Source organism: Melospiza georgiana, chromosome 5 (assembly GCF_028018845.1).
Source record: "Melospiza georgiana isolate bMelGeo1 chromosome 5, bMelGeo1.pri, whole genome shotgun sequence".
NCBI classification, from domain to species: Eukaryota; Metazoa; Chordata; class Aves; order Passeriformes; family Passerellidae; genus Melospiza; species Melospiza georgiana.
In genome coordinates, this window is record NC_080434.1 from 11,538,716 (window position 1) to 11,563,598 (window position 24,883).

At 34.4% G+C, this 24,883-nt stretch overlaps 1 protein-coding gene across 3 annotated transcripts in view; it reads left to right on the forward strand.

Annotated features, from left to right (window-relative positions):
• The window catches only part of FSTL5 (follistatin like 5), a 270,766-nt gene that overhangs the window by 152,358 nt on the left and 93,525 nt on the right, over positions 1 to 24,883 (forward strand). For all 3 annotated transcript variants that reach the window (XM_058024913.1, XM_058024911.1, XM_058024914.1), the window contains one exon: positions 1,289 to 1,409. In XM_058024913.1, coding sequence (XP_057880896.1) covers positions 1,289 to 1,409 — 121 coding nt within the window. The remainder of the gene's footprint in view (positions 1 to 1,288; positions 1,410 to 24,883) is intronic.

The window sequence follows — 24,883 nt, forward strand, 5'->3', positions numbered from 1 at the left end:
AAGTAGTTAGCACTAATATTCAGGTAGCATACTATGTATTTTTAATTGATAATAGCAAAAGCTGGTTTTGTAGTGATTTTTCTTATCTTTGTAAATGGTTTTCATAATCTCTAATGTACTAAAAAGGTGATTATCCTTTATAATGCTTTTATATTATTATGTAGGAGATGACTTCTGGTAGCATAAAATGTTTGTGTCTTTTCCTCTAATGCTCCTGTTATTCCCTATTATTCTTTCAGGTATTTTGTGTTTGCATGAATAGTAACTGGACAAATTCCTTTGCAGAACAACTGAAACACAAAAGCCCCTGTATCCCTTGTTTTTCAGAAGATATTTTCTGTTGATATAAATATTATAGTGGTTTTGCAATTATCATAGGAGACTGATAAAGGGTTGGAAGAGTAATTACTGTACCTGAAATTAACTGCAGTTACATCCTTTTCAGTGCCTAATATAAAACTGTAAGCTGTGCAATGAAAAGTTGCATTAGTTTTGTCTCTTTCAGTTATGAGGTAACACTCCTCATACATGCCCCATATAATATGACAATTCTAAATCCCTCTCAGAATTTTAAAAATTCCTCAGCTGGAATCTAAGTAGATGTCTGTGACATACACAGACCTAAAACAAAATGGTGCATATATTTAAGAATGTTTCTCTGGGATAAGTTCATCAGAGTTAAAAATCTAACAGCTATTAATTTTGATCTATTGACAAATTGTATGTGTCCCCACTGAGAAACAGGAACCTTTTCAGGTCAGCTACTTATATAACACATTTTGGTAAGGTAATAGGCTTGCCAAAAGCCTGTAAGAACTTGATACAATTAGTAGGGTAATAAGAGTTTACATTAGCTATTTTTGGAAGCGTCTGTGTTTGGTTTCTGTAGGTTAGAAATTAGAAGAAAAAGACATTATGCCATTTATACTTGGGAAATTAGTATTTTAGGTGTATTTGAGTGTTTTCTAATCACCATTCTTTGTACATATCAAGTAAAATCAGCTTTAAAATTCCCAGTGTCTTTGTAGTGCTTCAGTCTGTCTCCATTATATGCTATGTTCTAAAAAACTTCAGTGTCATTTCAGAGAGTCTGTCCTAAAGGTATTAACTTTAAAAAGTGTAATAAATAATTACAAAGTAACTGAAAATCCCTGACTTTACACAGCTGCAGTTCATTGCCCCACAGCAACCTTAAAATGATCTATTAAATGATTATTAGAAACAATTAATTATACCAGAGAACTCAAAGAGCTCAAATGTAATTTCATGGTTATAATTTTCTTGTCAGGTAATAAAACGGGATGAGCTTGGCAAGGAGCCGTCTGACTGCTCCGTGTTCGATTTGCTGAAATATGATGATCATAACAGTGACAAGCACCTAGATCTAGAGGAGTTCTACAGAGCTTTTCGTAAGTACCAAGACTAGCCTCTTCCTTGAGTCTTACTTTCTCTTTCTTTCTCTGTTTTTCTGAACGGTGGTTTTTGATTTTTGAAGCATGAAATGTTTGGATGCTGTACTTAAATTAGGGCAATTTAATAGTCATGAAACAGCAGAAATTTTTTTAGCAGAAATCAATGATACCCAGTAGCTTCCTGATTTATGAGGGAGTTTGACAATGGAGAATTCATGGATAATCTTTCTTGATGCCAACAAGCATTGATAAGTCTGTGTTGTGTGCAAGTGGCAAGTAGTGTGGTCATGACATAATCAATGGAACCAAAATACCTTCCCATACCCTTTGTTTATGAGTGCTGGTAAGAGCATTTTTGACAAACCCAGCAACAAATGTAACATTTCTCTTAGGTGCCTTGTGGCCTCAAAGGACTCAGAAGGAGATAAAGATTGGTTGTGTAGTTTTGCAAGGTATTTGTTCTCTGGATGCCAAAGGGGTCTCAGGGCAAATGTGTGTAGTTTGGTCAAGCAAACAACTTGACCAAATCACTGGGTTAACAGACAGAAGAAAGATGTTAAGAGCTTTTATACAGTAATATCCATATATTTTGTTGTATCCAGATAAGAACTGATGATTTTTCACTCTTGTCTACCTCAAATTCAAGGTTCAATCTTAAAATCTGACTTTGGTTTAGAAGCTTTTGCTCTAAACTCAGTAACATGGCAGCACAGAAGATCAAGTTTGTCCTAAATTCTTTTTATAATTACTTATCATAGGTTGACTAGTCCATTAATGTATCTTTATTTTGAGTAATTACAGACTCTCGCTTCTTATAGTTTATCTTTGAGCAGATGAACAGTCAGCCACTTCAGGTGATGTCAAATGAAAATGGGGTATAAAATTGCTTCATTTTAAACTATAAAGTAGTTTGTTGATATTAGAAAAAAAGAAAAAAGATGCATGGGAAGCAAAAAGAATAAACATGAAATGAATAATCAAGACAGACTGCCTGAAAGTACCTTAGTTTTTTATCATTGAATTAGATTTTTATTTCTCTGAAAGTCTTTCAGAAAGTGTGATTTTATGACGCAGCTTAGCTGAACAAATGACTTACTGCTCCTAAAAATAACTTGATCCTGCTTCCTGAGGTTATCTGACTGGCTTTCTTGCAGTGCCCTAACAGTCACAGTCTCTCCTCTCAGTCACTTACTAAGTCAGCAGAAAAATATTCAGCCTCCACATCCCACCCCAATCCTGTTGTGCGACCTGAATTGATTAAGTGAAGGGTCAGAACATAACTCATGCAAAAGAATTGTGAGCAGAACCAAGAAATAAGGTGGAGGAAGAAAATGGGAGCTATTAGGACATAGTGATGGTGAGGTAAATGAATTAATCTCCAGCAGCAAAACACTAGGAAATAACTTAATTTCTTCTTTAAAGGTTGTGATACAAGTTTGGCTTACAAAAATGTACAGAATTATATAGCATCTGTAGAAAAACACATTAACTATGATTATGTGGCTAGGTATTGTACTTCTAGATTGTGATGAAGTGCATAGATGTAGAAGCTGATATAGAAGTCTCTATCATATACAGCAATCCAAGAAGGTTAAAGACATGTTTAAAGCATTAGCATGATTTTTGCAAACATAGTATTAATGGAAGCATAACATTGTTCTTCGAAATAAGCCTTTGATGTGTCTCTGAGGGACTATTTTGTATAGTTGTACAACTCCAGACATAAGAATAGCTTTCTGTTATGTATATTTAATGGACTTTTGAATAATGAAAATAATTTCCATATGGTATGTTAAGCATCACCTTAATATGAATGTTAATGAAAACATTAGATTATATAAGATTAGGAATCAGTTAGGTTTCTTTGTTGCAGTAGAGTAGTGGAGAAGACCCTATTTAAAATTAAAAGGCTATCTTAGAAGATGCCTTCTAGAATAAGATTCGTTCTTCTATGTCATTAACAAAACTTAGATGTATTCATTGAATATTGAAAAATAAAACCTAAAACGAGCTGCTACTTCATTGCGTAGTGTGTGCCTAGAAAGCCAAAGAACTGTGACAAAGTATTAGGCTTTGTCATGAAGATAAAATAAATACTCTTGAAGTAAATTTGAGGATGAATCATAGTTCGATTTTCATTTTATCTTAAGACAGTTTGAAGTCAGTTAGTTTGACCTATCTCACCAGCGTTAACAAAAATTATATAATGCTATAAAAGTAAACTAAGCTAAGCAAAACCAAAACAAATTGAGTGTGGCACCTGGTCGCTCAACTGGAGCTCTTATGGCTAAGCAGGGTGACACAAAGCTGAAACCAAGCTCTCCACACAAGCCATGCCAGCCCAAGGTAAAGCAAATGTGGCAGCCTCTCTCCAGAGGCCTGTGTTGTTTGCCTATGGCAAAGCTGGTGACATGTTACTAGGAATGCCAAGCCTGGATTTACCAGGATAAAGAGAATTAATGTAGACATGGAACCAGATCCATGTATGAGAATGTACACGAGAGACATCACAACGCATCTTCCACACACTATTCCAAAAAAATATCTCTTCAATTAAGCATCCATGTACAAAATAATTATATGTTTTAATTTTCCTCAATAAAGTCACATAGGAAGGTTGCAAATATTTCTTCCAAATACAAATAAAGCTTTTTTTTCCCCAAGGATTTTCTTTAAGTACTTAATACTTTCGAGTTTACATTCTATTCTATTATACTGTAATGATTTATTCTTTTTCTTATTATGCTACATTGTGATTATATGTTGTATCTTCAAAATTATCCCATTTTACCATATGGAAAAGATAATTTTTCACCAGCTCGGACACTTTCAAACATCTTGAGCAAATAGAAGGAAAAACATGAAAGTTTTTTCCAAATTATTTTCATAACTATCTAATGACTGAATGATTATAACTGAGTAATGGTATTTCCAGGGGATTGTCTTCTAAAATATGATAGTGTTACTTGTTATTTGGAGACTTTGAAAAGACTGAGTCATTAATTCAAATAAAAAAATTCTTCTTGAATTTTTTGACCTCTTGCAGGATCCCATCAATTGAACTTGACAGTGTGTTTTTCATGTTTTTTTTTCCTTTCCTTTACCATTATAATGTACATATGGAACCTAATCTCAGTTCAATACCTGCTATTCCCAGTGGGCTTACCTCTATCCCTAATTGTAGTGACGGGGTGGATTTGAGAAATGTCAAGTTCTTGTTGATGTTTGTGCAACTGCTGGAGTATATGTTACTGACTTTTATTCATTCAAATTGGCAGTGAAGAAAATTCAGTTTTGTGATAATGGAGAAATTGATCCTACTCAAAGCTTCCACACAGAATTCAAAGGAGTTGTTTGTTTATTTTATTTGTGTAACAGAAATCTGAGTTGTATGAACACAGAAATGATAAGGCAAGGTGGTAGAGGTTGGGCAGGATGTTGGGGGTCACAGCACCACAGTTTTTATACATGGCAATACCATGTATAAAAATATAATAAAGGGTTCTTTTCAAGCCAGTTTGTACATAGCACTGCTAAAATATAAATTGTATAGTAGTTAACTTAAGTTTATTTGAATTTCATCAACATTAAAGAAGTCTCATTTTCTAAAGGTAATTTTCCATCAGCATTTTCTATTGAGCATACAAGAACTTTTGATAAAGCTGGAGAAGGTGTGAGAAAAGGGATAAGGGAAATTTGTGTTCTCAACCTTGGCCTAAAACAGGGATAGTGATAATCAAGCATATAACTAGTGTACGCTTTTCCAGCAGTGATTTCAAATACTGTTTAAAAACACTTAAGTAAGACTTTGAACACAGATAGGATTAAAAAATCATATCCATTGTGGTATTGAACAAACTGCTCCATTAAAGTAGTTTCTTTTTAAATAATTGGGCAATTGCATTTTATTTAAATAGGAATGTCTACCTTTGGAATTAATTATCAGTCTTCTTTCATTAGCGTTTGCAGGTAGGACTTTTTTTCATTGGCATAGTTAATTAGAAATTTTCCTCACAAATACCAGCAATTCTATTTTTAACTCCAGCAGTAGAAAAGGAACAACCTTAAGGGCCAAGATGAAGCATAGGCTGTTTTGAAGGTATTAATATGCACATAATTCTATATCTATACATACATACATATACATGCTTGCTTGTATTCTGTGATTTACTTTTGACAGTCTCATTTCATCTGAAAAAATGGATACACATTGGACTGGACAGCCAAATGTAAATAACTATGTGCAACAGAATAAAAAAATCCCTTTCCCCTTTCAGAAGGTCAGATGCTGAGGCAGTAACAAACAAGGAATATATCTCAGCCTTGAACATTTCAGCCAAGCTTCACAGAATGTTGCAGACAGATGAAGATGCTTGACTGGCTTCTGTAAAGTTTTACCTGCTATTTTCTAGCTATAGGGCTATTTTCTAGCTATAGGCTGTTTTCATATTGGGAGGGGTAAATTGTACTGCTGTAGAATCTATCTCCTAATTATTTGTCTGCTACATTCCATAACAGTTTAATTAAATTAATAGTGTGTGCAGAGAGGAACCTGAAAAATTACTTCCTTTAACACAGGTAGATAAAGCAGAAAGTTTGGCTCTAGCTGGATTTTTTGGAGCTTGGGACAGAAGGAATCAGCTGATTCAGTCCTCCACTGCTTTGGCCACATGATGTAAAATTATATCCTAAAAGTGATCCAGTTCCATCTTAGTGTTTTGTTTTGCTTTCTGCATTCCTTCCTCATCCAGTCTCAAGGATTTTTTATCAGCAAACATTTTTTTAGATGGGGAAGGATATATTTAACTTTTTCTGAAAGGGCAGGCAAAATCCTAGGATGAAGGAACTGAACAAAAGCTAAAAGGGATGTGGAATACAGTTTATATGCTCTGTAATGTAAATCTCAACCAGTGTGCTTCCTTTATTTTTCAAAGATTTTCTTTCTTTGGTTAGTGTCTCCTGTGGTATCATGATAATTTTGTGTTCACTGTAAATGTTGCCTCCTTTTGTTTGTCTTCTAGTGTTCTTTTCTAAAATAAATAATCTTACTTGTTTTCCTCCCATATAAATAAAATTTCAAAGCAGATACTTCAAGTGGCCTTCATGGTGGGCTGTAAAATCTCAAGGCATAGCACAAGGAAATAAATAGTAATAAATTATTCTGTTTGATCACTCAGCAGATGTATATGTAGGCACTGCCCTTTGTAATTTCAGTAGAAAGAAATTAACTAACTTAGACATTTATGAATTAAACTGATTGAATACAATTAATATAAACTCCAAATTTATTTTACGTAATTGAACTAACAGCTCCATTGATCAATTGATATCCTGCATAAAATGTAGGGAAAAAAACCTAATGTCTCTCAGAATTCTTCCTTATTGTATCTATTCCTATTGTTACTATTCTTGATGTTGTCTAATGCTCAAAAAAAAGGGGCCACAGAAGGACTTTGGGCACTGAGGACTTGACTTTAAAAACTACCCCATGGCATTCAATAAAGTGTGAGAATTATCTTGGCAGAACAAAATTTGACCTAATTTTCATTCTTCTATTAACCATGCTTTGTAGTTTTGCTGGAATTATTTGTGCTTTCAGGCATCACTCAACACTGTAAACAATATATAATCTATTGTGCAGCAGTTATTAGGGATCTTGTATGTTGCTGCTGTACATACTAATGCTGTATATTTAAAATTACCTTCAGTTTTGAAATAACATTCAGGTCACAGATAGCAAATTTGGGCTTCAAGCAGTCCTTGTGGCTGAAGCATTGGTATTACATGATTTATATACCTCCAGTAATAACAGATACTATGGAAGTTTTTGATCTGGTCCGAAATTACAGAACTTGTTTTGGGCTCACCTTTTAGGAGAAACTTTGAGGCCAGTGACTAATATGCCTGTCAAAATCAATGCTTTGTTGCGTCTTGAATCATGTGGAAAGGAAGCAGCCAGAAGTTCCTGTAAATACAGTGATCATTATGAACACATATGCTTATTATTGTGTTCTCTCCATCCTGAAAAAAATATTCTAAAACATCACTGCTTTCATTATAATAGCTCTACTTCTACTTTAAATTGTCAAATGCAGTAATTACAGGCGCATGTTCAGAAATTTTTTTTGAAATGCGAACCATCATTTCTGAAGCAAAATGGAAGAGAATTAAAACCAAACAACTAAACAACCTTACAACAAAATCTAAATTTTAGAAGGTCTAGACTGAATTACTCAATGAAGCAAATGAGACTTCCCACTGGATTCCTTAAGTTATCTTCAAGGCTAATTAAAAAAAACCTTATGTAATTTATATTTCAAGTTAATTCAATATGAGGTCCCAAATATTGTATTTAGTGTGTAATCTGAGTCAGAGCTTTATGGCTGTGATGAGTTTTCAGTAGTAAAACATGTTAACAAATAGTAGAGGAAACATTTTCTGAGGGGGGGAGAGGTATTATTCTGTCTCCTGCTACCATTAATTCCTTTTCAGCAACAACTTGAGTGTATTAGATTGTTCCTGGGGGTGCAGTATTTCATTACTAGCCTCTGAAAACACCTGTAAACATCATACTGAGCAGGAGCTATTGGACTTCATGGTAATTTTTTTTGCTCAATCTGATCTAGCTCTCAAATTCTTACCTGTGTTATATGTATTTTCAGTCTAGAGAATCTCACCTGGAAGAAAATGCACCCTCTTATATTAGTGGGCTGAACTTTAAACTGATAATTAGAAACAAGAAAATATCTAAGGTTTTAAATATTGTTTCATGGATTGAAGTAGTGTGCTTGAAATTTCTCACCTGCCACTAAATCAACTCATTTTGATGCCAACTGATTTTAATTCATGTTTTGGGGGAACAAGTAACATATTTATGGCCACCATAGGTTTGCATGAGTAAATAAATATTTCACAGGCTCTTTGGGCATCATGGTGGGGAAACTAAGAGATGCTGTTTATGAACCTTGAGCTGTGCTGTTTGCTAATCCTATCAGTGCATTTACCTGGAACCTGCTTTGGTGATGTAAGTTACTAGAGATAGCAGCATGAAATACAGGGCTGCAGAGGATGAGGACTGGAACAAAACACCTCAGTTATAGCAGCTTTGTTTCAGACAAGGGGATTGGTGGAGATTGACTTGCATGGCATTTGTCACTGGCTTGACATGTCTTTCAATGAGCTTATTCTGGAGAGTGACACAGGATGGTGGGGGAAGAGTAAACACCAAACAATTCCACACATTTGCCTATGGTTAGCAAAGCACCTCAGTAATTGATCTGTTGCTTATTGCTCAGGAATCAGTTATCTGTGGTGAGTTACAGTAGTGTTGCTAATATTTTTGTTATGTTGTGAATTATGGGAATATTTTCATATCTGCAGAGCAGTGTACCTGTGGGTTTAGGCTATGAATGGTGTTCCAACATCCACAAAAGCCTTTATGTAGATGTTCTAAGGAAATTTCAAGGAAAATTTAAAATAATAATTTATAATTAGTTTGCTTTATTGACTATTTTAAGGAAGCTCTTTCTTCTTAACGGGGGTGGGGTGGAGAGGGGAAAGATGCTATCAGAGCATAAGAAGTCATGACTGGGCATTCAAGGAGACAATCACCAGCTAATCCACAAGCAAGAACATTAAGTGTCTCTACTTCAAGGGAGAATTACTCATCTGGAACTATCATGAATATTAATAGCTCATAAAGTATTATTTAGTAAGAAAGCCATTTGATTAATCTATTCATTGTTTTGCTATTTTTGCCTACTGGTGCTTTTTAAATATCAAGCACTAATGTTCATTTCAGAGCAGTGTTGCTTAGTAATTTTATTCAGAACTTTTTTGGGTTTGGGTTTTTTTTCTTTTGGATTGTTGATTTATTCTGTGGGTTTTTTCTTCAGGTTTTTGTTTGGTTTTGTTGGTGGTGATTCGGGACTTTTTTAGAGAGGTCTGGTTTGAGTTTTTTACTAACTCTTCTATTCTGCTTTCTCTGCTTGTTCTCACATTTGGGTAAATAAAAATTTTCAAAAATCATTAGAAGAATGTAGAAGGTTTTTACTAATTCCTTAGACATCTGGGTTTGTTAGGAATATCTGACATTGCCCCTGTAAAATAAAATCTGCAGGCATGGTTTTGTACCAGATTTTATGAAAGTACTTTGAAAATTCTGTAAATAGAGTTAATAGAAAAATAATAATTCCAATTTTGCAAAACTTGTGAGCTTTCATCACTAGACCTTAGAGGAATGTACATTACATTGCTCTGTGAAGTTTTTTGTTGAATACCCTCAAATATCCATTACATACAGTTAGGAGAAATTGCCTCAAAAATATCTGCATTGCAAAGAAATATTTTGCAGAATATTCCTTCTACTTCCCTTTATTTTTCATGGTGGATTAGGTTCCAGTAAAGTTTTCTTATTTCATGAAATTTCATTCCTAACTTAATTTCTCAAAATAATATGGCAATTAAACATTTTATTGTATCATTTCTCCATAGCTTTTTAGTTGGAGATATTTTTTTTCTCTTTAGTGATTCCATGGTGTGAGGGTTTTTTATGTTGTATGCTTTTGCAGTTTATGACTATCCTAGTACATATGTATTTTTGGCTAACTGAAGTATACTGTGAAGAAAATACTTTATTGAATATGTCAAAGAAAATTTGGATAAAATAATTTTCAATATTAAAATTATCAATCTATTACATTTTAAATAAAAATTAATTGATCTTGGAAGGAGCATTGGAAAATGCATTCCCTTAAAAAAATTTAGTGAGGTTTGGTTTTTTAAGGCACAATATTGTTCTTTAAAACATCTCTTAATTTTATTGATCTACTTTGTAAAAGTTGCTAGTACATACAGTAGAAAATGCTGGTTGTTTTAGTACATTCACAAATTGCTTCGATAAATGTATTCCATCATGATAAATTGTTTTTTCTGCATAGTACTTAGCTTTGTTTTCTGAAGTTACATATTGAATGAAGGAGTTTACATGTTGTTATTTTAACTCAGGAAGTTATGATCAGTTCAATCCAGTAGTTATAGAACTACTTGGTTTGTTTGGAGATATACGTGAAAAGCTCTTTATTTCATTCTGTTTGTTTTATTTTTAAATTTTATTTCAGTAAGTCTTAATCTCTTGTCATCAAGCAAATGCCTGGTTAGTACATCACAGATCTCTAAGTGTTTGCAAGTAGCTTCCAGTATACTGTCACTCCTAAGAATATTTTTATGTGTCTAGAGTTAAGGAGTGTGAATTTAAGCTGCTAAAACTTGGTGTAAATATTGACAACTATATGGGTAGAGCAGAAAGAATATCAGCTACTCCAGTTACAGCTATTTTAGTGGTCTGTGATATTATAAACTAATTGCGAGACTAATTGCTTCTCATCACTATTGGCTTTCCAAATCTTCAGAAGTAACCATCTCATAATTGCATATAGTATTGTTTATGTCTTCATTAAAGAATTACATGTGAGCTGAATTCAGTAGGAATATTTATGCATGTGTGGGTTGCATATATTTGATAAAATTGTCTATCATGAAGTAGATGAAATTGTCTGACTCCACTCCCTCTGGTGACTGCAGCCCTTATTTAGCTGGATGAATATTATCTGAGATGTACAGCTGTGACAATTAGTGACATGGTTTAGTCTGGACTCCTTAGTGCTGGATTAAAATTGAAAATGATTATTTTATACATCTTTTCTAATCTAAATGATTCTCTCATACTGTCTACAGCCTAAAAACATCTTTGCAATTTTCCAAATGTATCATGAATGCTGTTGGATATTAAAAAAGCCCAGTCTTCTCCCCAACCGCAACAAGAAAACCTGAGCATTTTCTACCAAAGGAAATGAGGAAACATGTTAACAAAATATCCCTGTGCCTCTATTATATACAGAATTGAATTGTCAGTAGATTCTCAAGCTGGTCATCATGCTCACAGAGTGTCAAATCTTAAGATCTTAAGTAGGTTAGCAAGTGATTTATATGGAAATGCAATTTTGACTGTGGTTAAAAAGAAGGTGTCTTACAAAGGCTATGAAGCTGAGGTTTACATAGTGCAATATTGTGTCAAAAGAGGTCTTAAACAGAGATGCAAAATAGTGAAAACCTAGAGGAGAGTAAAGCCACATGAGCCTTCTTTATGTAGTTATTTAGTATAAGAATTGGGAACCTGATTGTGTTAGATGGGTAGGGATCCAACAAGTAATCCTTTTGCCACTCTGTCACGAATAAATATTTGAGAAAGGGTAATTTTTAAAAAAATTGTTTTGCATTATGATTATAATTCTTCCCAACTAAGACATGTGGTAGAGATATATTTCTTGGAGGGAATTTTATTAGTGTTTTAAAACTTCCTGAATAGTCTATTTAAGAAATATTTGATGCTAAACAAAGATTAATGTTGTGCTCCTGCTCATGAATTGTTGAGTTAATGTCTACTTTAAATATCAACATATAAATGTTAACGGTTCTGGGTTAGAACAAATGTATATCTGCTGCGGTGTCTTCGTTGTAAGAGTGCTTATGTAAGATTGCTAAAGAAGCAAAGGCAAATAAGTTTCTTCTAAAATATTTTCACTTTTTTAGATATATTTTTTTCCTCAGAGGCTCTCTCTCTTCAATAGCTCTTGATGGATGCCTCACTCATAGGTTTGTTTACTGTTTGGACCCATGTGGAATTAACATCTCCAATATTCTGTTTCAGAGACACACTGAAATGTGTCCTGGATACAAGTGTTCTTTTTTTTCCTTCATTATACACACCTCCTGTTTAGTTTATTAAGTTGTGTATGATAAGAAACCATGAACAATTGTTCCATGGGTTTTTTTCTGAAACAATTTTGTTGTGTTTTTTTTTTTTTCTTTACATTCCTGACATATCTCTGCAGTCATCTCTTTTCCATTCTAAAATTCCTCAGTTATTTTATAGTTGCTTGTATGGAAAACCTCCCACATCTTTGGTCATTCTTGTTGTGTTTCTCTGTTCTTTTTCAAGTTTTACTGAAAGTTTTTTACAGAGGGAGGGACATAAAGCAAACAGTCAAGTTTTTCAGGCAACAGTGCCATAGGATTTTTTTTTGAGTTCTGGTCTTTACCTAATAATTCCTTTTATTGTCATATTGCCAGGAGTGAGTAGATGTTTCCATAAAACTGAAAAGTGTATTCTAAAGCCTGTGTGCTCAATACCTGAGCAATGCTAACTAGTCAAGAGCCTATCATTCTATAAACAAGGTTTGACACTTTAAATTTCCTTCATGCAATACTTTCCATAATGAATTAGGTATATTGAATTTGGCATACCAGTATCATAGGTAAGGTCTTGAAGTAAATCAGCCTTTATGTTTGCTACCTGAACTACCCAATAAGTTGTTCTCAAGACATCTGTCCCAGAAAAATGTATCACTTTATTTTATTTTCATTTCTCCTGAATGGTGTTGAACAATGTGAGTTTCAGTGGAGGTCCAGGTGCAACTCCACTGGGGACTTCTCTTCATAACACTACTGCCAACAGATTTCAAAATCTGGTGTCTGAGAAAGGGTAGAAAATACTGTGAGTAGGACTGTATGATACAGGACTGAGGTGCTAGGAGTCGCAGCTTAATCCCCTCTGTCTTTAGGTGGTGCTTTAACCTTTGTGCTGATCTCCTTAGATGCATAGCCCATTGCCTGCTTTGATCTTGGGGAAACATTACAGATATGCAAAGCTGAGAGCAGAATATCCACAGTCCTTGGGCTCAGAATATGTGTCACTGAGCTCCAGAAGAAGTCTTGGTCCTTTGCACAAACATCTGGTCTTACGAGGAGTAGAACTCTCCTCAGCAAATAAGAATTAAAAGGCTCTGTACGGTCAGGTAACAGAGCCTACCTTGAGTTCTGCTTGCTTTCTTTTCCCCTCTAAATGTAAATAGACACTTCAGGCCGCATCTGATGGATTTTTCAGAACCTCTTTCATACTAAAACAGCTTTCATTTATTCTTGTTTCTATGTTAAAGATTTCTGTGAGGAGCTGCTTCCTAACTCGAGTCTGATGATTTCAGGGAAGTATTGAATAACAGTTGCATGGAACCCTTCTTTTTATGTGGAAATATAGTAGTTCTGCTATGCTTTAGGCTTTCTAACCACATTCACAGTTCAGCTAATTTAATCCTGAATTACTGTTTTAGAATACTGACTTCTCGTTCTCCTGACAGAACTGGATGAGAAGATGGTTTTTACAAAATTTGGTTATTATAAAACTCAGAACAGGTTCAGAGATCTAAGATGTTTAGAAGTTCTATTACCATTCTGGGAAAAAAGCCTTGAAATTTGAAAGTGAAATGAAGGTACACAATAAATAAAATTGGCAAATTATTACATTTATAAACTGAGAGCTTCATGCATAAAACTGTGAATTACCAGGGCTGTCAACTCTCCTCTTAAAATTCCCATTTCATTATTGATTAGTTCCAGAAATACTTCATAGATTGAAGCATTTTAAGTGTTTCATTTTAGGCAACAGCAAATGTGCAGTATTGGTGTTCATCATCTGTATTTGCAATAAACAGGAGCATTAAATTTGGATCTATACTAGTAAAATTACTTGAAAATATTTATGCTAACTCCTAGCATTTAGATAAAATGATTTTAGTTGAACTAGTCATGTGCAAATACAATAAGCATACAGAAATTGATTTTTGCATAAACTCCGGTTTTTGTTTAGACAAATTCAGCAACATATTCTACAATAAACAAGGTCAAAACCAATTATCACTCTTACTTCAGTGAATTAGCACTTCCATGTTCTCTGGATAAGAAAGCTGTGTTTAACACCCAACTTCATTTTCTGTGAAATTTCATTTCAAGAGAGAACCAGAAAACATTATAAGGAGTAATGGACTGGATGTCTTTTTAATTATGTGTTATTCCTAGTGCACATTACTGTCTGTTCTTACCCAAATACCATTTTTCTTAAGGTATTGCCATATATATACTTTTACAATATAAAGTAAAAGTATAGCATATAACAAAAGTTTGTTCTGTGCCTATTTTTGGGGTATTTTAACTTGTTCATCATTATGACTTCATTGCAAAAGGGTGGTTTAGGTTTGCAGATGTTTTGAGATTCATTTTAACTATTCAATTGTTAATCTGAAAAACAGAATAAGGAAGCATTCTCTGATCACATTTACCTTAAGGTACTTTCAAACTTCTACAATGATGGAATTTTTGTATATGAAGCAAATTCTTTTTGGCTTACAGAGGGAGAGGATTTGAGAATATTTGAGGTGTTATGTCCTTTGCTTCCCTATGCTTTAATAGATCCCATAGAGAAAAGGAATGGCAAAAACTCATTGTGTTTTGGATAATGTATATGTCAAGCACTGAATATTTATGATACAAGTTAATGAAAAATAGCTGAGTTAGCTTTAAACCAACTACTTTAGATAAAACAGTTGAGTGCGACACATAGTTTGCATGATCTAATCCACAGCAGTCTCCAGCAGGAAATACGAATTATTCTAACTAAACAAGACATTTTGGATATCTTCATACGCCACCGTGGACCCCCTTTGAGCATTTGACTAGTTAGTTTTTCTGAGGTCATGTGTTATTCACTGAGACACCATTAATTTAAATTGATTTCTTTGACAGCAGCTAGAAAGTAGGTAAATGATGATAGCACTGGTGGCAAGAGTTGCTGAGGAGACAAATTACACGAGGAGGCAGTTTGATACAGTGATGGATGGAGTGAAAGGAATTTGCTAAACAAAAAGATGTAGAAGAGGCTATAATTAAAAACTACTCCCTCAGAAACTGAATCTGAAAGGCATGATCCATGGTCATTTCTCTTGGCCAACACCAAATAACTGGAGAGTCCCCAGCAGAAATAGTTGGCAGTGCTTGTGGAAAGATGAGAGGCTGTGGCACCTCTTAGGCCTCCAGTTATTTAGAGATTCATATACTCTGAAGATTTAAATCCATGTAAGCTGGGCTTTCACTAGTGATAGATGGTGGGATTTTTACTGATATCTTCCTTTTATTATAATTTATATTTAAAGTCTTTAAATTAAGGTATTAAAAGAAGTTTGTCTCAACTTGACTTTTTGTTACTGCATTATGAAATTTTAATTATCTTTGCTTATATGCCTTGGTGTTCTGTCTCATTTGATGAAGAGAATGGAGAATGAATCATAAGTAAAGCACAAAATTAGCTTTTGTCTGTTAAAACTTCTGTGTCTTTTATTATTGGTGCTGAACAGTGTTTAGTGAACAAGACAGATAATTAAAATAAGAAAAAAGAGAAAACTAATGGTAAAAAAATGTGTGTTTTTAGGTGGAAAAATTGCCTTTACTTTTGAGTCAAGGCTCCTAACTAGTGCAATGCATCAGAGTAATAGTTTATTCAGTTTAGATTAATTGTTTAGCTGGACATGATTGCATATTCCTCATGTCCAAGATAAGGGATGCATGTGCAGAGGTTCTGCGTAGTCTTGTTTGAAACTGGAGTAAACTGAGACTGTACTTTGAGCAAATGAAATGCTATCCAGATAAAGACCAGTATCATGCTGGGAAGCTGGCTCTGTTGCACACTTGGATGCTTTAACCTTCCTTTGGCTCCCTTCCCATGCCCCTGCTGCCTGTTGTCACTGTCGCTGCTCCCTAGACTCGCACTGGGATGTGAAGTCATGCTGGCAGAGTTTGTAAAACGTGGGGCTGTCCCTTCAAAGCTCTCGCTGAAGACTTGAGGGATACTGTTAAGAGCTTTTCAGAAATCCATCTGGGCTTCACGAACTGGATCACCTTTGCCTTTTATAACCCTAACCACTAGCATTAATAATTCAGTTTTTTCACAGACTCCTTCAGAACTGGGATTATTGAACTACAGAACATGTCAGAGGAGAATTTCAGTCATTTGTCCAAACTCCTTTATTCATGTTCCATTTGTGGTCTACCTGAATCCTTGTCTGCAAAGCTGATTTCTAGCCAGCTGAATTCCCTGTATTTTTACATGGACTTACTCTGTCCCAAGTGTAAGACTTCTCATTTGTCTTGGTAGAATTTCACAGTTTTTCAGCCCATTCCTTCTGTTTACAAAGTTCCCTCTGTAGGACAATCTTGCATTGTCCTGCAGAGGGAGCTTTATAAAGTCTGCTTCCTGATCCTCTGAATTTGGTGACAGCTGCAAGATTTCTGAGGGTCCATTTTGTCCTGTCAGCCAAATCACTAATGAAAACATTGAACATTATCGAAACCCCTTGTAGTAAGCTGACCTTTAGTCTGTGAAATGCCGACCCTTTGAGCCCGAAGGCAGGGTAAGGTGCTTGCAGTTCATTCATGCTATCCACACCTCCCTAAGCGGGGATCAGCAGTGCTCTGAGTGAGTGAATCAAAGCCTGGCTAGAGTAAATGATGTTCACCACTGTTGTTTTAACCATTTTGCTCATCATTTCAAAGTAGAAACCAGTACAGGCTTAAATTCATGGGTATAGTTTGCTAAGTGTTGCCCTCACAAAGCTGAATAGATACAGCTTTTTCACTTCTCTAGGAAGTCCTCTGATGTTAACCCCAGTCTGTCTTTACAGGCTGCAAATTTACTAACATTGTATTTTTAAAATTTTTTTTAAAAATTAGAGTTCGTTCTTTAGCAGTCTCTGGATCTGAATTTGCCATCACCACAGGGTGCATAATTTAAACTGATTTATTCAGAGTACAAAAATTACCATGGAGTTTTGTCATAGAACACCATTCATGAATACGTATGTGTGCAACTGTTTTAATGAAAAATATTACTTTCAACTTTATGGCATTCTTTTTTTTGTCATTGCTAATTTCCAGTACTGGGTGAACCTTGCACTAGTGACGTGCTAAACATTCACAATTCATCTTATAGTGAATCATAATTGGCTTTATTCCTCATTAGAATTCCTGTGAGGATTTAGAAAATGTAGTGTATAATCCTCCCTTATGTTTATTGGTATTATAAACCTCTTGTGAATGCTCCAAACTGAAATATCTTTGTTTGAAAGTAGTCAGTCATCAGGGTTTATTATTTGTATCTTAAGGTTTTAAAGACATTTTAAAGAAAAGTACTATCAGTAGCTGTCGATGAATATAGCTGATAATAGAATGTCAGTGTGAGGTGTCTTTTAGAGTTGAATTTGTCCTGAAGGTGGGAATGTTTGTTTCATTCTTGGCTTTTTTCAACATCACCTTTTAACCCTATTATTGTTTACCTAGAACTATATTTACTACATGAAATTCAATTATATTTCATTCACGTAGACCATAAGGGCGAAGTTGTGTCAGAGACATTTGTGAAGGTTAAGAAAAGAGAGTCTGTTGTCAGTAGTTCATGCTTGCTAATCAGCAGCTTTCACAACAGCCGGAGATTTGTATGCTCCTGAAAATTAAAAGCTGTTGAAAGCATCCAAAGTAGAAACTGAATATAGTCTACTATTAAAAATTGTCTTTAATATCAGGTCTTTTGTTCATAAATTGTTTTACTTATCCATCCCAGGTTTAGATCAAAAGTGAGATTAAGGACAGACAAACTGATTTGTAGCGACTGAATTTTTGGCAGAATTTTAGTTTATATCTCACTGCTGATACAGCTTGTGGAGAATATCTTGTCTTTTGTCTGCCAAATGAGTAACAGGGGACCTAGGGAAAATCTCTCTCCCCCAGAAAGATGGGGGCTGAGAAAATAAATACAAATGGTGATGTCCAGTGAAGTTGGGAAAAAGTGAAAAAACATGTACAAGCTAAGGTGAACTTCTTAGTAGGCAACAAACATTTAGATGGGAGTTGTGTAATAGTTGAAACAAGCTACATATTTTGGTGTTAGCAACCCAAGTGAGTGAGTAGAATCAGCCTGAGGAAGCCAAAGAAGCTGAGTGTAGAACTTGAAATCCATGTTAAAAAATATGTTACAGTTTTCAGGGGGTGGAGTGTCTGTGAAAATCAAGATAATTGAAATGAAGTTTTTATTATAAAAAAGCTTTCAATTTTTTTGATTGAATACAAATTCTAATTCAATTTTCTAGTTTTTGTATAGAACTTCCAAGAAGTTTTTAATTTTCCTGATTTTCTAAGATGAAATTAATATTTCATCTTAGAAAATCCTTTATTTCATATACATTTTATTATGAAGTTTTTTGTAAGTAAACATTCTGTATATATGAGAAGATAGACATATACCAAACTTCATCCGTTCCATTTGTGCTAATATGTTTGGATTAAATGTGTGGTTATCATAATTACTACTATTGTTTTCCTCTGACAGCAGTGGTTTAATCTCTATCAATAGAAAAGGTGTACATTTTTCAGATTTAAAACATAGTAATCAATACTATTTTCATAAAGTTGAACAACTCAAGAGTTTTTGTTTAGGAGTCATAATGAATTAATATCTGAAATCTACATTTTTTTAGGTTTTGGGTTTTTTCTTACAAGAAAAATGCTAGTCATTTCAGTAATTTGATTTGGAATATATTTTTTGGGGCTTGGTTTTGTTTTCTTCTTTAACGTCACCTTAGTGTAAAAACATGATGACAGGACTTTATTTTCCTTCTTCTTCATTGAAAAATGCTCCCTCCATTCCAAATTAAGGTATTCTTTAGATTAAAGCAGTGGAATTGTTGAGTTCTTCAGCTAACAGGCCACGTAATACTTGTCTGTATTCCTTTTCTTCCAGGATGGTTTACTCTCCTGATTCATTATCCGAGTGTCACCACTCTAAACTGCCTCTGGCCTGGCAATTTTGTATTGATGGGTGCTAAAACAATATTATCACTAAATGCTTGCCTGGTGTTCTGTTCCTTGTGCTATTGACCACTATCAGTTACAGGATACTTTTGTTCTGACCATATGGATTAATTTATCTGATTAGGGTGGCTTTCTTATAAAGCTTTGTTGCTGAAATAGTTTGTGGGCTCTGCTTCTAGAGCTATGGGTTCTGCTTGATGTTCCAAATTCAGACTACATTTGGAGCTTAGACTGCAAACTTTAATCTCTGTTTTATGTATCTCGTTGTGCTTGTGTCCCAGCCTTGTGTGTATATCCCATTCCAACACATCCACTTTCCTTTTGTCACTTATCTGCAATCATTCTTTGTGAAGAGTGTTATCAAGAAGAAGCATTTTTCCATATCAGGAATTAATCAGCAGACATTGAATAAGAATTTTTATATTTCAGAAGATGTGTCTGCCTGTTTCTGAAGCCTGATGTGATGGCTCAGCACCATAAGTCCAGATCTTGAGGGATTGCCAAGAAGAGTAATCTGGAGTAGGGGGAAGTGAGACTAAGTTTGATTTTCTAAAACTTTGTGAAAACTTTATCCTAAAGTTTAAATCTACATCTGCAATATGCATTGGCATGTTCTATGAATGACTGAAAAGATAAACTGTGAAACTGTGCAGTCTTGGATGGGATGGTGGGAAAGCTCATATTTCAGCTAAGGAAGTGTTCCAGAGATGACAGGACTTGACACTGTAGACAGCTGAATGCTGTTGCAGGTCTTGTCAAAAAGCTATACAGGAAAATCTGAAAAGAGTGATCTAAGAGGTGGTTTCTACAATCTTTGTTTTATAAAGGTTTAAAAGTCATGGTGACACATGGTGACTGGGTGCTTAGAAGATGACTTCTACAGGATATACATGGAGAGAAATAATTGCAAATATTGTTATGTATTTTATACATCTATGGAAAAGTCTGAATAGTTTCTAGTATCAATTTAAATTGGCTAACATTTATATTTGTGATCGGTGCTTTGAAAACAATTTTTTTCTTATGTGGAACAAACTGAAATAGAAATAGCAATAGAAAACAATCTCGTTAATATACTTGTATTTAATTGTATGCACTCCTTCTATTCTGACAGCAAGTTATACTCTCTGGTAGTATCTTCTAAAAGGTGTATTACTGCTTAGATTAAGATTTAAATCTGAAAAAAAAATCTCAGATTAATTTCTGGGTGAAAAATAAAGTGCTCACTGTCATGTTCTCCCTGTTGTCCAGACTAGCATGGACAACCACTGGACTAGAACGCTGGAGCTCCCATCTTCCCTCCATACATCAGGAGGAGATCTGCACTTGGGAACAGACACCTCTTTCCCAGAATTCAGGCAGGGAAGTGGTGAGGGTGCATACCTGCAAACTCTAGTGAATGGTTAGCGCACCAAGTTGTGCTGCCAAGCCACAGGGTAGGCAGAGCTGTGAACCCTCCTCCCCTCCCTCGCCCAATGGTGAAGCCAAGTCAGTTCCAGATGTGGCAAAAGCCCGCTGATGCTCGCTGCAGTATCTAGAGCTATTGCATAAATAGTACATCTGAATGTATTTAAGAAGGGACTAGAAGAACAAAAGGGGAAGTAGGACTGGGGAGAAATAAAAGATGAGAAAAAGAAGAGAAGAAATGAAGGGGTGGGGTGAGGGAAAGAAAAAAACAGAGACTATTCTAAATGCATCTGACATTCTGTATAGCTGGAAAAGCAGCTAGAAAAAGAAGCAAAGATTTATTAACAGTTTTTAAATGAAAGTAAATCAGCAAAGTTGTCAAAACACTGATTTTAGATATAGCAATCTCTTGAGGTTGTGTACATATACAAACAGGTGTTGTTATTGATTTGCAGATAAACACTGAGGTCATTGGCTGTCAACCTCCTGGTTTTCTTTCTGTGAAGTATCATTTTCATATGTTCTTTCTTTTTTTACCTGAAGAGCGATGCTTTTTGAAGCTATTAGTGAAAAAGAATCTTTTTGACTTTTGAATGGAACAGATGACATGAAATGATAAGTATTTTTTAAATATTTCTATAGGGAGAAGTATTCTGGTTTTAAGAGTTTCATCCACTGTGATGAATTCCACTTTAGTTGGGCTATTTAGAAGCCTTGCTTAGGCTGCTCACAGCTGCAAGTACATCCCAATTTTGGAAATCTGTAGTTTGATCTGTCCTCTTTGCATTTCTTCCTCTCACTATTCTGTCAAGTTTTTGTTACCACTCATTACGTATTCTGGTACATCAGAGGAACATTCAGTGTTCTTTTCAGCAGAATGATCTCTTTGTAGTACTTGTTTCTGTCTACATCATTCCAAAAGTGAAACATAAGATACTAAATTTATAAATTATCCAAAACTCAAATGAATAAATGCAATGGCATGAGTAATTTCTTTTGAAACAAGCCAAACCACACTGATATTTAACTGAAGGGACATAAGTAAGAAAATAAAGAAAAAAAAGACCTTTTCCTGAACATTTTCTCCCTTTCTAACTAAATATAATCATAATTTGAAGACATTGATGTCTGTGCAATCACATATATGACCATAATGCAAGATCAATGGCATATCCAGTATAGGGTTTAAAGTTAATGAATACATTTATAGTGACTAGAAAGTCATCATATTTGTTTTTTTGGTATTTTCCATCTGATCAGTCACTATATTCAGCAAATGCAGAAGAAAAATTGTTAAAGTATGTTTTAAAATACGCATTTTTGGTGTAGATAATTTCTAGTGCACAGAAATATGTCCCAGAGGAGTTGGTGAAATGCACAGAAGCTGACAGCATGCGCAGAAGTATCAAATTAAAGCTTTTCATAAACTTGGTCATGTGCATAAATTGGTGTTGATGTGATGTTATCAGCAAAACTGGAGAGGTGTTTTGGAAATGATGCATTACATTTGGCAAAAAATGAGCAATGCTCCTTCTCAAAAAGAAAAAGAATATGTCATGTTAGTTATGGAATGGAAAAATTTATTCAACCTAAGTTCCAAAATTTTTTCAATTAGTATATTTTTCTACATGCCTTTTCTCACTCTCTTCTGCATTTCTTTTCCTCTTTTGAACATCTTAAATACCTTTCCCATTACTGTTGCAAAGACTCAGCACAGCAATTTTGGAAGATTTGAAGTTCAGCTTTATGCACCTAAAAATACTGACTTCAGAAAATTAAGCACTGATATGCCCCAAAAAGTGCTGAGACTAAATTTAACATCTCATCCATGTTGCATCAATACCTGATATGCTTTCTGCTATTACTTTTTTCAGACTGACACAGTCCAATATTGCAATGGTTGTTATTAAAAATACCATAGCATAGCAAGAATTATTTTTCTATTTTAAAAGAAAATATCTGAAACTCAAACACAGGCAGTATTTTTTAGTGACAATGTCAGTGTTGTTGTGGAGAGTCATTCTCCATATTCTGAATAAAGACACAAATTCTCTGTTGAATTTATAAGGGATATAAGTGTAAAGTGTTAAGTGTTGGACACTAAATGAGAAAATTTGTTGCAAGTCCGTGAGGTTTTTTAAGTTCTAATATAACTCATTTGAAGTACACATGCTAATACTACTCTATGATCCACTAGATTTTTGTTTCTACTTTATTTTTGCACAGGTCATTCTCTCCTCTCATCTTAAAATTAAAAAAAAAAAAAGCATTTTTTTAAATGCATTTTTTAAAAGTAGCTATTGCTGCAAGAACAACTGTGTTTAAGACAATGTGTTAGAAAACGTTGAAATGCTATGGATGCACAGTCATTATTCATGTGTGTCCACAGATACGATCATCACTGTCAATGTGAAATCACATATCAGGACAGGTATGATTGGAATTTGTAGTTTGGCATATTTTCTTAAACAGTGATGTATAATTTTATTTGAGAGAATTTATCATATTTTCTGGACTGTTGTGGTTTCTGTTATTTTGTAAATATTTTTATGTACAAGTGTTTTAACTATATCTTGCTAATCTTAAGAGTAGCCTTTGAAATGGGATCTAAGTGTAAAAATGGGAATGGGTTAACCAAAATTTTTTACTTCATTTACTCAGAGATTCTTTTTAAAGCATCATTTATAATTAACTTTTGCAGCAACTTTATAGGCTAGATATATGTTGTTGTCTAAGTTGGAATATTGAATCTATAAAAGTTGCAGTTTTATATACGCATAAACCTAGGATACCACTTCTGACTACTTTCAGATCAGCAATTCCAGCAGCACGCATCAAATCGAATTTTAACCCATCACAATAACTTTGAAATTTCCCTTAGGATTCACTGAATGGTGCATGAAATCAGTTACAGAACATACTGAGAGGATATGTTAAGGTTGGGCAGGCAGTTTCAGTCCACTGAGATGATAGTGGAGACAGGAGGGAGAGAGACTTAATATTTGCCACTTCGTTTACTCTCCTTTCAAGAGACTTAAATGCATAAAAGCTGGAATTCCTTTTTCTTCATGAGGAGAAAGAACTAGATTGTCAATCAGGATATGCAAAGTTTGGATTGTTTTGCTTATGCCTAATAAATAGTCTGTGAGAAACAGGCTGTCGACATTATGGGAGTGGATTGCTGATTTCCCTTGCAATGGAAGACATTGAAGCTGTACAGATCAGGAGTTGACTTTCTTGGCCTGGTTTTTCCCTTTGGCTTCCAAAGTTCTCATAACAACTGAATTGAGCTTCACAGGGTTCTCAAAACAACATAGTTTCTAGGGTAGACCCTTTATCCGCACTGTTGTAAATATCCTTAACAATTGCAATAGTGATACTTTTCAAAACATGCTCAATATTCCTGTAATATGGATACAAGAATATAAGGCAAGAACTAATACATATGGATTTTGTGCACATATGTGTAAAACACAGGGTCTTGAGGAGGAGTTTGAGTCAACGGACATAAATTAAATTACTTAAATTAAAGTAAGAATTAAATTTAAAACGCACGTATAATGAGCTCGGAAATTTTGTTTTAGCCTAATCAGCTCATGAACTTGAAATTACCAAAAGGTGATAATTGCTGATTTTAATAATGATTTCCATTATTAATATTTTTTTAAAGTTAAAATGCATAATGTGTGAGCAAAGATATTCAGAGGAAATACTATTAAAATCAATTAAAAATATCAGGGGGGTAAAATTATTTTCAAGAGATAATACACACTGATTATTAATTCAGCTGCATTGCAGTTGATTTACTTGATTCATTAAAAATGTTAAATTACCTTCAATTATGTTCACTTAATTTACTAAATGAACTAACACTTAAAGATTTCTTTCTGTGAAGAAAACTTATAAATCCCATTTCTGGGGTGATTTCCATGTAGAATGAAGAAATTTGCCTTAACACTATAAAACCAACTGTATTGGTCCCAGGTCCAGCCAGTCCAATGCTTTTTCAACATTGAGTTTACTTGAGTTTATGTTTAGAGACGTGTAAAAATGAGATCATTATCATTTTTCCCAAGTGTTTGTGTGATTGGCACATGTAATCTTCTGGAATCTATAGTAACCTTTGGAAAAGATTTTTTTTTTCAGATATATCACTTCAAGCTACTGTCCTTCATTTTGAACCTGGCCTCTCAGTTATTTTGATGACTTTCCAGTATTAAAAGAAACAGTAAGCCATTGTGCTGTCATAGAAATGCTTTTCTAGCATTTCCATGTCATTCATGATTTTGCTGACTTCTAGCAAAGCTCTCTGCATC